This window comes from Sinocyclocheilus grahami, unplaced genomic scaffold (assembly GCF_001515645.1).
Source record: "Sinocyclocheilus grahami isolate Dianchi unplaced genomic scaffold, SAMN03320097.WGS_v1.1 scaffold1049.1, whole genome shotgun sequence".
Classification (NCBI taxonomy): domain Eukaryota; kingdom Metazoa; phylum Chordata; class Actinopteri; order Cypriniformes; family Cyprinidae; genus Sinocyclocheilus; species Sinocyclocheilus grahami.
Window position 1 is genome coordinate 391,246 of NW_015506228.1, and position 16,744 is coordinate 407,989.

At 36.7% G+C, this 16,744-nt stretch overlaps 1 protein-coding gene across 1 annotated transcript in view; it reads right to left on the minus strand.

The window, feature by feature from the left end:
* Window positions 1–16,744, minus strand: part of LOC107566134 (probable E3 ubiquitin-protein ligase HECTD4) — a 52,638-nt gene that overhangs the window by 15,351 nt on the left and 20,543 nt on the right. The window contains 13 exon segments of the mRNA XM_016251511.1: window positions 364–483; window positions 3,105–3,251; window positions 3,355–3,545; window positions 4,719–4,842; window positions 4,955–5,058; window positions 5,673–5,818; window positions 6,470–6,693; window positions 6,809–7,016; window positions 7,712–9,057; window positions 9,166–9,345; window positions 10,286–10,491; window positions 10,635–10,765; window positions 11,754–11,959. Of these exon segments, the coding sequence (XP_016106997.1) occupies window positions 364–483; window positions 3,105–3,251; window positions 3,355–3,545; window positions 4,719–4,842; window positions 4,955–5,058; window positions 5,673–5,818; window positions 6,470–6,693; window positions 6,809–7,016; window positions 7,712–9,057; window positions 9,166–9,345; window positions 10,286–10,491; window positions 10,635–10,765; window positions 11,754–11,959 (3,333 nt within the window).

Here is a 16,744-nt window from a genome sequence, read left to right on the forward strand (position 1 = left end):
GGGTCAGCTGGCCAATCAGAGCAGACTGCGCTTGTCGGAAGGAGGGGCTTTGTAAAAAACTAAGCGTTTGAGAGAGGCGGGGCATAGAGGACCTACAATAATGTACAGTATTTGAAAAAGAATGTGTTTTTTGAACATTAAAGCATGTCAACATATTCCGTTACACCAAATAATGATCTTTAAAAAAGCATCATATGACCCCTTTAATAAAGTAATTGAAATAGTTACACTACTTATTACATTTTAAACAGGGTAACTTGTTTCCAAAGTAACCTTCCCAACACTGGTTACTTTCGTAACGCAATATTGCAATGCATTACTTTTGAAAGTAGCTTTCCCCAACTCTGCGCGTCATGGGCTTACCTCCCACTATCTCCAGCGGGTCGAGCGTGATCTCAGGAGCGGCGTGATCCGCTGTGCGCTGGACGCTTGCGTTCAGCACCCGGTTCATAAAACTCACTTTGGTGTCGTAAAAAATCAGGCCTGCAAATGAGATCAAGAGAAACAGGATTTATGTTTATTAGACAGTGTAGCTAGTGGCGTTCGACGCTGAAGATGTTATTGTTCCTGGTTTCTTTTGGTTGGTGTTAGTTAAGTGTGTTTATGTTTTATTCATTTCTTTTCTTTAGCACCGCGCTCGTCCCTCACTTTGTTGTCTTTAATCCCTCATAATTTGTAAATAGATATTATTATTAGATATACACAACCCCTAGACGCCGAGTAATTCGGGAGACGTAACACTGATGCTTGTGAAAAAGAACGGCTCTTAATTGCACTTGTAGTGTGCTTCAAATCTTAAAAGTATATTTTTAAAAGACCGTACTTGCAGATAATGTAATATTAATTAAATAAAAGGTCACTTACTTGTACTTAAAGAAAGACACTTTTATAACAGTTAACACACTTTAAAGTACACTTTAAATCAATGTTTTAATAATCTTTTGTCGTGTTTTAAAGAAGTGCACTTATTTTGATGTGTTGACTAACATACTAAAGCACATGGAAAGTACTTGATTATCATTTTAACTGTAGTATATTAATATATTTAGAATTAATATATTTAGATGTACTAAAACTGCATCCGTACAAAAGTGTAATTACAAATATATTTAAATACATGACATACAAGTTTCAATAGAAATGTCATTAAAGTATATTTTAGTTGATCAGAAATGCTTGTCAGTACATTCAGCAGTACTTTAACCATATTTCAAAGACGATAGTAATTCTGAAATTACACACAAAGATGTACTTAAGTCCTACTTAAGTTTTATTAGACAGTGTAGCTAGTGGCGTTCGACGCTGAAGATGTTATTGTTCCTGGTTTCTTTTGGTTGGTGTTAGTTAAGTGTGTTTATGTTTTATTCATTTCTTTTCTTTAGCACCGCGCTCGTCCCTCACTTTGTTGTCTTTAATCCCTCATAATTTGTAAATAGATATTATTATTAGATATACACAACCCCTAGACGCCGAGTAATTCGGGAGACGTAACACTGATGCTTGTGAAAAAGAACGGCTCTTAATTGCACTTGTAGTGTGCTTCAAATCTTAAAAGTATATTTTTAAAAGACCGTACTTGCAGATAATGTAATATTAATGAAATAAAAGGTCACTTACTTGTACTTAAAGAAAGACACTTTTATAACAGTTAACACACTTTAAAGTACACTTTAAATCAATGTTTTAATAATCTTTTGTCGTGTTTTAAAGAAGTGCACTTATTTTGATGTGTTGACTAACATACTAAAGCACATGGAAAGTACTTGATTATCATTTTAACTGTAGTATATTAATATATTTAGAATTAATATATTTAGATGTACTAAAACTGCATCCGTACAAAAGTGTAATTACAAATATATTTAAATACATGACATACAAGTTTCAATAGAAATGTCATTAAAGTATATTTTAGTTGATCAGAAATGCTTGTCAGTACATTCAGCAGTACTTTAACCATATTTCAAAGACGATAGTAATTCTGAAATTACACACAAAGATGTACTTAAGTCCTACTTAAGTGGATCAAAAACACTCAAAAGTTCAGCTACTTGCATTTTATATAAATGTAAAGTACAACACCTTTTCATTTAATTGAGATTAACTGTCTGAAAATATTACACTCAGTTCACACTTAAGTATAATTCTGAAATTACACACAAAGATGTACTTAAGTCCTACTTAAGTGGATCAAAAACACTCAAAAGTTCAGCTACTTGCATTTTATATAAATGTAAAGTACAACACCTTTTCATTTAATTGAGATTAACTGTCTGAAAATATTACACTCAGTTCACACTTAAGTATATTCTTTAAAATAATTTTAGTTGATCAGAAATGCTTGTCAGTACATTCAGCAGTACTTTAACCATATTTCAAAGACGATAGTAATTCTGAAATTACACACAAAGATGTACTTAAGTCCTACTTAAGTGGATCAAAAGCACTCTAAAGTTCAGCTACTTGCATTTTATATAAATGTAAACTATTCATTTAATTGTGATTAACATGCAATTAAGTATCTGAAAATATTACACTCAGTTCACACTTAAGTATATTCTTTTAAAGTATTATTTTTGTAATAAATGCTCTTTTTGAAAGTATGCTGAAGTGTACTTTTTCTCAAGGGAATTTATACATTTTTAAACATCCTACATATATGAAATATAGTGAGGAATCACCTTTATTATGAAGCACTTTGGGTGTAATTTAGTACAGCGATGGTATCAGATGGTAATACCATGGTATTTAATGTTTAACATTCATGAAAGAATACTATGGTATCACCGCCGTACTAGAGCATGTAAAGAACATTTTTTCACAAGAACACACCATGAACATTTTCGAGTTACACAAATAAATGGAAATAAACTGACTGTCCAAATAAAAAAGTGCATTAAAATCATTACGACAAACACAATGCTGCTTCATGTCACACTGCCAAGAAAATAATACTGATCACCAATATTCAATATATTGAAAATAATCAATATATTCCCCAGCCTATTCAAAAAACATGGTACTTTTTGGTAGCCTTCTATATAGCTACTAAAGAAACAATCCTGACCAGTGTCATAAGTGTGCCTGTGTATTCGATGACTGACCTTTGGCTTCGCACAGAAGCGTCGCGATGCTGTTTTGATAGGTTTGCGTCAGCCTCAGCTCGACTAACGGCAGGAAGAAGCTCTCCAGCGTGCTGTTGAGCGACTGCAGCAAAGCAAACCGCAGACGCAAACTCTCCACTGGAACGCCTGTGTGATCATCAGAGTTACCTTCTGCGCACACTGGGGTTAAAACATGCAGACTCTACGTCTCACAATCCAAATCTAACAGCATAACGTAACATGCACTTGCCTAACAAGCATGCGACCTGGGGGTCGGCGGTGTCCTTGGCGTCGAGGTAAACTTCATGAGGATGCAAGCGTGCAGGAGTGATGGCCAGGTGTCGGCACAGACGGTTAGCAAACTGGACCAGCGCAAAGTCCATCTCAAAGGTCCATTTTCTACTGGCTTTCTGAGCGTGTCGGGAGTCGATGCACGTGCATCTGAAACAAAAAAAAGACCATTAAGATCTTCAGAGAGTTGCATTCATTATTCTAGTCATTTATTTGATAAATTTTCAGTTTATTTGAAAACCAGAACAAGAAAGACCTGCAGAAACATACAGTAGTATGGATGTTTGGGGGCCTGTTCTCAAGAATAAAATGTGACTCTGGACCACAAAACCTTAAGGGTCAATTTTTTGAAATTGAGATTTATGCATCATCTGAAAGCTGAATAAATGAGCTCTCCATTGATGTATGGTTTGTTAGGATAGGACAATATTTGAAAATCTGGAATCTGAGGGTGCAAAAAAATCTAAATATTGAGAAAATCATCTTTAAAGTTGTCCAAATGAAGTTCTTAGCAATGCATATTACTAATCAAAAATTAAGTTTTGATACATGTACAGCAGGACAATTTCAAAATATCTTCATGAAACATGATCTTTACTTAATATCCTAATGATTTTTGGCATAAAAGAAAAATGGATAATTTTGACCCATACAATGTATTGTTGGCTATTGCTACAAATATCCCCCAGCGACTTAACACTGCTTTTGTGCTGCAGGCTCACACACATTTCTTAAATTTTCTTACTTAAGAAAAAACGAAAATATTTTGCACTACAAAAAAATCTTAAGAATATTCTTATCTTGCTCCTTCATTTTTAAGATGAAACTTAGAAAGAATTTAAATTATTTAAAACAATCTTTTTAAAAAGCATTGTAAACAACTACAAAGCTACCTCCAATTTGTCTCTAATGTGTTTAATGAATTTATTGTGTGGTATAAATTAATTTCACTAATTTATTGAGCATTACAACATAACACTAGCTACATATAATACATAATACCAGAACTAGAAATGTGCTTGTTCTCTTATAGTGACACCAAAGATTGATAATGTTAACAACGATCCGTCATGAATATGCATGAAGTGTCTCTTTGCTGAATCCAGTAAAAATGAGTTTTTAATTTTATAATTATAACAATTTCCGGAAGCATTATAGAGCAAAAAAAGATGTAAATTAATGCGATGGCTCTTTAAAAATACACAGTGCATTAAAACACGCTTCCCAAGTTCTGGATTCCCGTCAAATCAGGTGAAAATTCTTATGGAATTCTTAGAATTTATCTTAAGAAATTTCTTAACTTTAAAATTCTTTTGAACAAACCTTTCAAAGTGCAGGTCGTAACCGCACGCCAGGATCGCCCGCCAAACACTGCGAATATCCTGCTTGGCTCTGTCTAGAGTAAACTTGTGGAAACCTTCCAGGGTCAGAAACTTCTCTTCTGGCACTGATGGACAGAGGAAGGGTGAGGCGTTAAGATTTATGAGCTTCCACCGAAACCGATCATGTATTCGTTTTTTGTTAATAAATTCAGAAATCAAGAATGGTATTGCATTAACCTTCAAGCTTTTTGGCGGGAGACTTTTCAGGGTCTTTTTCATCAGGTTTGGTCTTCTCAGGAGATTTTGGCTTAAGGACTGGCTTTTTCTCACTTAGTACAGTTCTGGAAAAACACCATGCAGGAATATCATAGTCCACTAAAACTAAAACTATCATTTTTATTACTTGGGAAAAAAAAAACACCTAACTGATATTTAAAAAATATATATATCTTCACTTAAATAAATTAATAAAATATATATATATATATATTTTTAATAATTATTAATTAATAAAATAATTTTCTTTTAAAAATTAATAAAAAAAATTATAAAACACAACATTTTAAAACAATAAAATTTTTTAAATAATTATTAATTAATAAAATAATTTTCTTTTAAAAATTAATAAAAAAAATTATAAAACACAACATTTTAAAACAATAAAATGATAACTGAAAATATAAAAATAAAAACGAATTCAAAAATGTATAGTATTTTTTATGAATAAAAAAATAATAGTATCTCAAATAATACATAAAATACCACTGGTACTATACATCTTATGGCGGCAGATGAACTACTTTTATATATTTCAAATTAAAAACAATGGTTAATTAAAATGTATCTTAAGGTAAGGGATGCTTGTATTCAATTACATATTCAAAATGTTAAATAAATTCACTATAAAAATATTTGATCTTTTGGCAGTTTACACTTACAAGTTGTCAGTACTCACCTAACACTGTTCAGCATGGACTTCTCTTTGGCCGGGGGTTTGGTGATGGGTCTTTTTGTGCTGACCACTTTGCCTTGGTGCTGCTCTTTGCCTGCCTTGCTGTGCTTGTTTTTGTTGGGCTTTACTGTGCCATATTTACGGAGAATCTACATGTGCAATTAACAAAGGTTAATAATTTCTGCTTTGGTCCGGTCAAATACTTTGTGTCTGTTCAACTTGGCCTTAAAACTGATGCTAACAAAAAAACAAACTAACAGAAAAAGTTAATAGAATGGTAACACATATGTGTGGATTACAACTAGGAAATTTTCATAATGATCATTGTTTTTGTTAATTATTAATAATAACTGTTAATACTTAATAATAATTATTTAGCAAAATGCATGTGGAAGACTCAAAGTGACCATGTGCATGTAGTGGATGTTTTAAAAATTGTAATAAAAAAAAAAAAAACGATTTTTTCGGCAAATATCGGCTGATATAACAACCTTGGCAAAAACTTAACGGCCGATATTTATCATTAAAAAGGCTAAATAGCGGCCGCAATATTGGCCTTGGCAAAAATGTAATGGCTGATACTGATAATTAACAAACAATGCCAAATATCAGTAATATATCAGCACTGGCAAAAACTTAACGACCGATACTGATAATTAAAAAAAGCTAAATATCGGCCGATATATCAGTCTTGGCAAAAACCTAATGACCGATACAGATAATTTAAATAAAATAAATATGTTTTATGATAAATTCGTAATTTAATAATAATAAATGTATTACGGTTCCAAGGTTTTTACCTGCGTGAGCTGGTCATCAAGCACCTTCTTGGGAGGCCGTATGTGTGTAAAAAACACGTGGAGCAGGTTTCCTGGTGTCTGAGAGTTCATCTGCTCTTTGCTCAGATAAATGTCCGATACTTTCACTGGTTTTGTTGGTACGGAGCTCAGCACCTGCTCTGCGCATATGCAGCTCTTAAAGATGTCTGTCAGCCCATCACGTGCTTCAGGAACCAATTTATCTCCTATAAGAACAAAACATAATTAAACCTGATATCAAGTCAAAGCAAACCCTTGCGAAAAGAATTACAGAATAAACACACCTATTTTTAACATTCTGGGATAAAGAAATCAACGAACCTCTGATTGATTTGTCAAGGAAGTACTCCTCCAGGGCAGAACTCCCTTGTGTGTCAAACAAACTCTGATTTACACTGGAGGCGGTGAGGATCTCCTCATTGGTCATCTCCATTAGCTCCTCCTCTCTTTCCAGATTGGAAAGGCCAATGAGATCACTGCTGTTAAAAAGACTGGCCCGAATCTTCTCTACTTGGGCCCGTGCCCTCACCTGTAAGACAAAAGCAAAAAAACATAACATTATTCGGTATTGAATTTCTTTCACAAAACGGTTAGTGCTACTAGTGTTGCTAAGGTGTTCTAAATGGTTGCTATTCAGTTGCTAGGGTGCTCTAGGTGCGTTTTATCATTGTCTGAAAATCTGGTGAAGATGTGATGAATGCAGTAGGAAGAGTTTGAATAATTGCTGCTGATAATTAAAAAAGGCCAAATATCGGCTGATATATCAGCCTTAGCAAAAAAATGTACAACGTATACTGACAAGTAAAAAATGCGAAATACCAGCCGATATATTGACTTTGGCAAAAACTGATAATTAAAAAAGGCTAAATATCAGCTGATAAATCGGCCTTGGCAAAAACTTAATGGCCGATACTGATCATTTAAAAAATGCCAAATATTAGCCGATATATTGGCCTTGCAACATGACAGTCGGTAAATACACATGCACAGGAACCGTGCATTTTAAATTTGTCATACTTTTCCATAAAATAAACATTGTCAAACATCTGTTATGATGTGCTTATTTGCAAAAGGAATATAAGTGCATGTCAAAATAAATGAATCTGGAGCATGAGCATGGCATACCATATCAATAAAATCAACGCTAATTTAAGTATGAACAACAGTAATAAAGATGCTTGTAAACACCACTCGTATTATATTACTGTTGCTGGTCCCACCCACCTCTATGACAGCATAGCCTTTGATTGGTCGTGTCACACTGGCATGGATGTCTGGCGAGGCAACGGTGTACATGGAGCTCCCATCTGAGACTGACGTCGCACCACTATCCAACTGCTCTCCAATGCTGCCGAGACTACCTTGACTTCCTGTGCTACAAAGAGACACATCCAGACTCTCCTGACTGGAGACCGTGTGGGGATCCAGCGGTGCATGTGGCTGGGAAGGTGCTGTTTGAGGGATTACCAGCTCTTGGTTCACTAGCAGCTCACCGGAAGCCCTGGAAGCTCCCTGTAAAGAGCCGGAGACCGACGTCTGGCTCGCTGAAGCCGAGGCACTCATTGCTGGCGTTGCGCTGATGCTATTTGGGCTTCCTGCAGTGCAATCTCGCTTTGCATCTTGGAGAATACCTGAAGTTTCAGCTTTGGCTTTTTTAGGGTCCTCCTCTTGAACAGGAATAAAGATCTCATCCTTGAAGAGACCGCCGTGTGCGTTGCAAGCCCTTCGGATTGCATTGCGCACCACGGATTCCTCTAAGTGAGTCGGGATTCCTGAGAGCACGAGCAAACGACTGTGAGCGGTGGAGCCAACCAAGGCTTGGCAAGCATCTGCAACCGCATCTTCAGTGACACCCAGACCTTGCGGGTCCTTGTTAGTAAGGTGCCGCAAAATCAAGAGTAACGTCAACCCACGGTGAAACCACAACATGTCCTCTGGCTTCCCTCCGGCCATGTTTAGTAAAGCACTGTCACATTCTGATGGTCTCGCTCCACTTCCAGAACCATGTTTCCCTGAGACGGCAGCTGCCGATGCAACTGTGACCGCTGCCCGTTCGCGCTTTAGCTTCACCTTTTTGCGCTTCGAAAGCAAGCTTGGACTTTGGGGCGTTTGGCCCGGAGAGGATGATGAAGAGGATGAGGAATCACTACAGTTGGTGGCACTTGTAGACGAGGGGACGCCTACCACCGATGTCCCCGCACCCGAACTGAGTGGCAGAGTTACTTCGGCGACTGCCAGACACACCTCCATCAGGGCATGGAAGTAGGTCGAGAAGCGGCTCCGCTCGGTGACGAGCGCAAGCGCTCCGCTGCTACCCGCTGCGGAAGTGCAGGAACCTCCGCTAACTGGCCCCCAGTTTTGGGTCTCGTGGTCGTAAAGTTTTCGCAGCTCGGATTGAAGAAACATAAGGACTGTTAGGCAAGGGTTGAGAAGCAATGTAATGTGGCTAGACAGCCCCGAGGGGGTTTTGCGACGCTCGAAGGCGTGGATCTTGCGGAGAAGCTCCGCAAGCAAGTGGAAGATCAGCTCCTTGATGCACGGAGCAAGATCGGTGGTCCACAGAAGCCCACCTAAACACAGATAAAGCAAGTGTGATGCTGAAAAAAGAAACTGCATGGGAAGTTTTACTAGCATGTTTCATTAGATCCTTGGGGGGGAAATAAATGAACATTTCTTACCCAGCAACTCTACAACCTGCATTAGCACAGAAGTGGGCACAGTGTCCAGCTCATCCTCAGAGCGGTCAATGGTTTCCCCTATGGTGTAGGTTAGCAGCTGTTCAGCAAAAGCCATGGCCAAGGGAAACTCAAGAGGCAACGAGTGCAATACCAGCACTGCACCAGGAGGGGGAGCTACACCTGCAGACAGTGACCAGAATAGGAGTTAAATATGCCATGAAAAGGAAAATCACGCTCTATTTTCTAAATGTATCTTACTGATCTTATGCTGCGGTCACACTAGCCTTTGAGCATGCGGCCTATCCTTGTGAAAAAGAAGTACACTTTAGCATACATCTAAAAAGAGTACTTATTACGGAAATAATATATTTTAAAAGAAAATACTTAAGTGCCAGCTGAATGTTAATTGCAAATAAAAGAAAATGGTTTAAATGTATATGTATATGCAGTTTTGGACTGCTATTTTGACCCAAGTAGGACTTAAGTACATCTTTATTCTATTGTCTTTGAAATATGAAACAATCACTTATGGGAAACTATGGTTTAAAATCACTTCTACAGAAACTTATAAATCATGCATTTAAACATATTTGTAATAACACATTTATAACGATGACGTTGCAATTTAGTGCATTTAAAATATATTAACCTTGAATGTAATATTGAATTATAATCAAGTACTTAACATGTGCTTTATTGTGTTAGACAACACATCAAAACTTCTCTAAAGTACGACTAAATATTTTAAAAACAATTTTAAAAGAATTTCCAAAGTAAAACTTGCAAAGGTCACTTTTTAAAAGTGTACTTAAGTGTGTTAAGAAAATGCCAAGAAAGTGTCTCATTTCAAGTCACTTAAGTGGCCTTTTATTTAAAAATATTATAAAAAAAAAAAGTTTTTTTTTAATTCACTAATAAAATTTGAAATACACTTCCAAGATTTGAAATGCACATCCAATATAATTAAATGATGCTGATTTAAGTGGCCACTTTGCTCACTATTGTCTACAATTTTAGCCAAGTAAAAACATTTTTATATATATTGAACATACCGAGTAGAATCTTATAAGTAGGTAAAATCCAAAAATGTATCTAACAAAGTAACATGTATTTGACATGCCTAGTTTGACATGCACTTTGTCGGTGGGGATGATGATGCTGGGATACTGGTTGGCTGTGGGTGGAGGGGTGAGTCCTGTATTGGACGGGGAAGCGTCCAGCGGGTAGCACACTGCCTCCATCAGATTCAGCTGGCCGTTTCGTCGAACCTTATGACCAAGTCCATACACCATTAAGCGAGTCCAAGGGGCCTTGTATAGAGAGGAGCTAAGAGGAAAAACATGACATGCAAAATAATTCTTAATGAAAGCAAGACGCAAAAACAGGTCATTTAGAAATACAAGTGCTTGTGATATCCATAGAGAAAACATGCCTAATGTTGTGTTGTTAGATAATCAACAGAAACTCACTCTTTACGGCAGCTCAGTTGGCTCTCTTTGCAAGAGACGACCACAAACGCGGCGCCAGGGAAGTTCACGTCCATGCTGACCTTGGACTCTGTGATGGGAAACTCTTCCAGTGTGAACTGCTCTGGAGCGCTCTGAATGTTCAGCAAACATAAAAACGTAACCACAATAACTAATAATAATTTAACACGGTGCACTTTCAGGACTAAGGCCCGGTTTCACAGACAGGGCTTAGACTAAGCCAGGATTAGGCCATAGTTCAATTAGGACATTTAAGTAATTTTTATGAACGTACTTAGAAAAAAACATTACTGGTGTGCATCTCGAGATAAAACATATATTTTAAGATTAGTCAGTGCAAGTTTCTTTCCGTTGAATCAGCGCAGACTTGCATTTTAGTCTAGGATTAGGCTTAAGCCTTGTCTGTGAAACCGTGGGTATGTTTCTTAACACACTTTAGTACAAAACAGTTAAAAAGTGCACTTTTATTTTGGATACATTTAAATATGACAAAATATAATGTTTGATTTGCAATCAGTATTTGCAAAGTAATTTATAGCGTACTCACAACAGTGCTATAAAAATGTGTAAATATCTAAATGATAGATGTCTTTCTGATCACACACACACAAAGATAAAATAATATTGAGGGAAACAATAGGTTTATTTTTTTTAAAGACTCTTCTGTCATTTTTGCTTTAGAAAAGTTTTGTTTTTGCAAAATTTTTAACTCTATCAGGGTTATTACTGTTAACTAACTAAAACCATGAAAATATTTATTTGAAATAAAATGAACATTAACTGAAAAAATTTAAATTGATTTTATTTCAGCTAATTGCCAACATTTTTCATTTAGAGTTTAAATACTAAAATAACAAACCAAAAGCTAAAAAGCTAAAACAACTATAGACATAAAAATAAATTACTAAAGCTTGAACTGAAATGAATAAAAAGAAAACATAAAAATAATAAAATAATATAACAAAAACTATAAAAACTAGTATATCAATGACATTAAAATAATACTGATCTGATTTTATAATACTATAAAAATCATGATTTTCAAAATAATAGAGACGAATCCTGGTAAGTGGACACAGATCAGTTGTGAGGCGTTGGTACCTGTAGGAAGCAGCAGATCTGTTTAGTGAGCTCGAGGAGGCTGTCCTCTCCCTGATGCAGGGCTCTGCTGATGGCCACCGTCAGCCACTCGCGGATGCTCTGAGCGTGTCCCTGATAGAAGAGCTCGGTCGGGGAGCAGCTCTCGCCCTGCAGCTCGTGGAGGACGGACTGAGCCAGCAGAATAGAGTTTGAGCTGATTCTGCCATCTACAGACGCCAAGGCAAATCAACAAACACAGAAAAGTGAGTTTTGATTTTTTTTCCTAGTATGTATTAAAGGAACAGTTCACCCAAAAATTACAATTTGCTGAACATTTACTCAACCTCAGGCCATCCAAGATGGAGCTCGTTTCTTCATCAGATTTGGAGAAATGTAGCATTGCATCACTTGCTCCTTTGGGTCTCGTGGTCGTAAAGTTTTCGTAGCTCGGATTGAAGAACCATAAGGACTGTTAGGCAAGGGTTGAGAAGCAATGTAATGTGGCTAGACAGCCCCGAGGGGGTTTTGCGACGCTCGAAGGCGTGGATCTTGCGGAGAAGCTCCGCAAGCAAGTGGAAGATCAGCTCCTTGATGCACGGAGCAAGATCGGTGGTCCACAGAAGCCCACCTAAACACAGATAAAGCAAGTGTGATGCTGAAAAAAGAAACTGCATGGGAAGTTTTACTAGCATGTTTCATTAGATCCTTGGGGGGGAAATAAATGAACATTTCTTACCCAGCAACTCTACAACCTGCATTAGCACAGAAGTGGGCACAGTGTCCAGCTCATCCTCAGAGCGGTCAATGGTTTCCCCTATGGTGTAGGTTAGCAGCTGTTCAGCAAAAGCCATGGCCAAGGGAAACTCAAGAGGCAACGAGTGCAATACCAGCACTGCACCAGGAGGGGGAGCTACACCTGCAGACAGTGACCAGAATAGGAGTTAAATATGCCATGAAAAGGAAAATCACGCTCTATTTTCTAAATGTATCTTACTGATCTTATGCTGCGGTCACACTAGCCTTTGAGCATGCGCCCTATCCTTGTGAAAAAGAAGTACACTTTAGCATACATCTAAAAAGAGTACTTATTACGGAAATAATATATTTTAAAAGAAAATACTTAAGTGCCAGCTGAATGTTAATTGCAAATAAAAGAAAATGGTTTAAATGTATATGTATATGCAGTTTTGGACTGCTATTTTGACCCAAGTAGGACTTAAGTACATCTTTATTCTATTGTCTTTGAAATATGAAACAATCACTTATGGGAAACTATGGTTTAAAATCACTTCTACAGAAACTTATAAATCATGCATTTAAACATATTTGTAATAACACATTTATAACGATGACGTTGCAATTTAGTGCATTTAAAATATATTAACCTTGAATGTAATATTGAATTATAATCAAGTACTTAACATGTGCTTTATTGTGTTAGACAACACATCAAAACTTCTCTAAAGTACGACTAAATATTTTAAAAACAATTTTAAAAGAATTTCCAAAGTAAAACTTGCAAAGGTCACTTTTTAAAAGTGTACTTAAGTGTGTTAAGAAAATGCCAAGAAAGTGTCTCATTTCAAGTCACTTAAGTGGCCTTTTATTTAAAAATATTATAAAAAAAAAAGTTTTTTTTTAATTCACTAATAAAATTTGAAATACACTTCCAAGATTTGAAATGCACATCCAATATAATTAAATGATGCTGATTTAAGTGGCCACTTTGCTCACTATTGTCTACAATTTTAGCCAAGTAAAAACATTTTTATATATATTGAACATACCGAGTAGAATCTTATAAGTAGGTAAAATCCAAAAATGTATCTAACAAAGTAACATGTATTTGACATGCCTAGTTTGACATGCACTTTGTCGGTGGGGATGATGATGCTGGGATACTGGTTGGCTGTGGGTGGAGGGGTGAGTCCTGTATTGGACGGGGAAGCGTCCAGCGGGTAGCACACTGCCTCCATCAGATTCAGCTGGCCGTTTCGTCGAACCTTATGACCAAGTCCATACACCATTAAGCGAGTCCAAGGGGCCTTGTATAGAGAGGAGCTAAAAGGAAAAACATGACATGCAAAATAATTCTTAATGAAAGCAAGACGCAAAAACAGGTCATTTAGAAATACAAGTGCTTGTGATATCCATAGAGAAAACATGCCTAATGTTGTGTTGTTAGATAATCAACAGAAACTCACTCTTTACGGCAGCTCAGTTGGCTCTCTTTGCAAGAGACGACCACAAACGCGGCGCCAGGGAAGTTCACATCCATGCTGACCTTGGACTCTGTGATGGGAAACTCTTCCAGTGTGAACTGCTCTGGAGCGCTCTGAATGTTCAGCAAACATAAAAACGTAACCACAATAACTAATAATAATTTAACACGGTGCACTTTCAGGACTAAGGCCCGGTTTCACAGACAGGGCTTAGACTAAGCCAGGATTAGGCCATAGTTCAATTAGGACATTTAAGTAATTTTTATGAACGTACTTAGAAAAAAACATTACTGGTGTGCATCTCGAGATAAAACATATATTTTAAGATTAGTCAGTGCAAGTTTCTTTCCGTTGAATCAGCGCAGACTTGCATTTTAGTCTAGGATTAGGCTTAAGCCTTGTCTGTGAAACCGGGGGTATGTTTCTTAACACACTTTAGTACAAAACAGTTAAAAAGTGCACTTTTATTTTGGATACATTTAAATATGACAAAATATAATGTTTGATTTGCAATCAGTATTTGCAAAGTAATTTATAGCGTACTCACAACAGTGCTATAAAAATGTGTAAATATCTAAATGATAGATGTCTTTCTGATCACACACACACAAAGATAAAATAATATTGAGGGAAACAATAGGTTTATTTTTTTTAAAGGCTCTTCTGTCATTTTTGCTTTAGAAAAGTTTTTTTTTTTGCAAAATGTTTAACTCTATCAGGGTTATTACTGTTAACTAACTAAAACCATGAAAATATTTATTTGAAATAAAATGAACATTAACTGAAAAAATTTAAATTGATTTTATTTCAGCTAATTGCCAACATTTTTCATTTAGAGTTTAAATACTAAAATAACAAACCAAAAGCTAAAACTTAATACAAACTATAGACATAAAAATAAATTACTAAAGCTTGAACTGAAATGAATAAAAAGAAAACATAAAAATAATATAAAATATTAACAAAAACTATAAAAACTAGTATATCAATGACATTAAAATAATACTGATCTGATTTTATAATACTATAAAAATCATGATTTTCAAAATAATAGAGACGAATCCTGGTAAGTGGACACAGATCAGTTGTGAGGCGTTGGTACCTGTAGGAAGCAGCAGATCTGTTTAGTGAGCTCGAGGAGGCTGTCCTCTCCCTGATGCAGGGCTCTGCTGATGGCCACCGTCAGCCACTCGCGGATGCTCTGAGCGTGTCCCTGATAGAAGAGCTCGGCCGGGGAGCAGCTCTCGCCCTGCAGCTCGTGGAGGACAGACTGAGCCAGCAGAATAGAGTTTGAGCTGATTCTGCCATCTACAGACGCCAAAGGGAAATCAACAAATACAGAAAAGTGAGTTTTATTATGATGGATGCACTGCAGTCACTTTATGTATTTTTTTTTTTTATGTATTAAAAGGAATAGTTCACCCAAAAATGAAAATTTGCTGAAACCACACGCAAGCCGTCTAATACGTAGATGAGTTTGTTTCTTCATCAGATTTAGAGAAATGTAGCATTGCATCAGTGTCTCAGCAGTGAATGGGTGCCGTCAGAACGAGAGTCCAAACAGTTGATAAAAACATCACAATAATCCACAGCACTCCAGTCCATCAGTTAACATCTGGAGAAGCTGAAAGCTGTGTGTTTATACGGAACAAATCCATCATTAAGACGTTTTTAAACTAAAATACGAGTTTAAAATCCATAATAACTCTTCCTTCAGTGAAAAAATGTTCTGTTCTGAATCAGGAGAGAAATCTGCACAGATCAAACACCATTTAAACAGTCCAAAACAGCTCTAAAATCATATGTGGCTGGATTTTGATGTGAGAGACAACAGATGATGCACTTTTTCACTTCAGGAAGCATTATTATGGATTATGGATTATATTTTGAATCAACAGAATCAAGGTTTGAAGTTAAAACACCTGGATGATGGATGGATGCTTCTTACAAACACACAGCTTTTGTCTTCTCCAGACGTTAACTGATGGACTGGAGTGCTGTGGATTATTGTGATGTTTTTATCAGCTGTTTGGACTCTCATTCTGACGGCACCCATTCACTGCAGAGCATCCATTGCTGAGACACTGATGCAATGCTGCATTTCTCCAAACCTGATGAAGAAACAAACTCATCCTAATCTTGGATGGCCTGACATTTTCACCAAATTTCATTTTACAACTATTCCTTTAACATGTAAAACGTAAATTTGGAAACTGGACCAAACATGTTGGCAACCCGTGCTCATTAAATTATTCGTATGACATCACCTGGCAGAGGCGGAGCCAGCAGCTGATTGGACAAGAGCTGCAGGTGCTCAAGTGTGATGTCTCGCACGGCGGGGATGTGGAAGAGACGTGTGAACGTGTGAGGGCTCTTGGGAGCAAAGATGTTGAGCAATGCCATGCGGCAGTAGAGACGCGCCAGAGCACTTTCACAGCGCAGCAGCTCCCTGAAACACACACACACACACACACAGTACTGAATGCTACTGAAACATGGTGTTTAAAAGAAGAGCTCTTTCAGTAAAAACCTGATATTTTTGAATTGACAATAAGAAATGTGACCCTAGAGCACAAAAGCAGTGTTAAGTCTCTGGGGTATATTTGTAGCAATAGCCAACAATACATTGTATGGGTCACAATTATACATTTCTCTTTTATGCCAAAAATCATTAGGATATTAAGTAAAGATCATGTTCCATGAAGATATTTTGTAAATTCCCTACTGTAAATATATCAAAACTTAATGTTTGATTAGTAATATGCATTGCTAAAGACTTAATTTGAACAA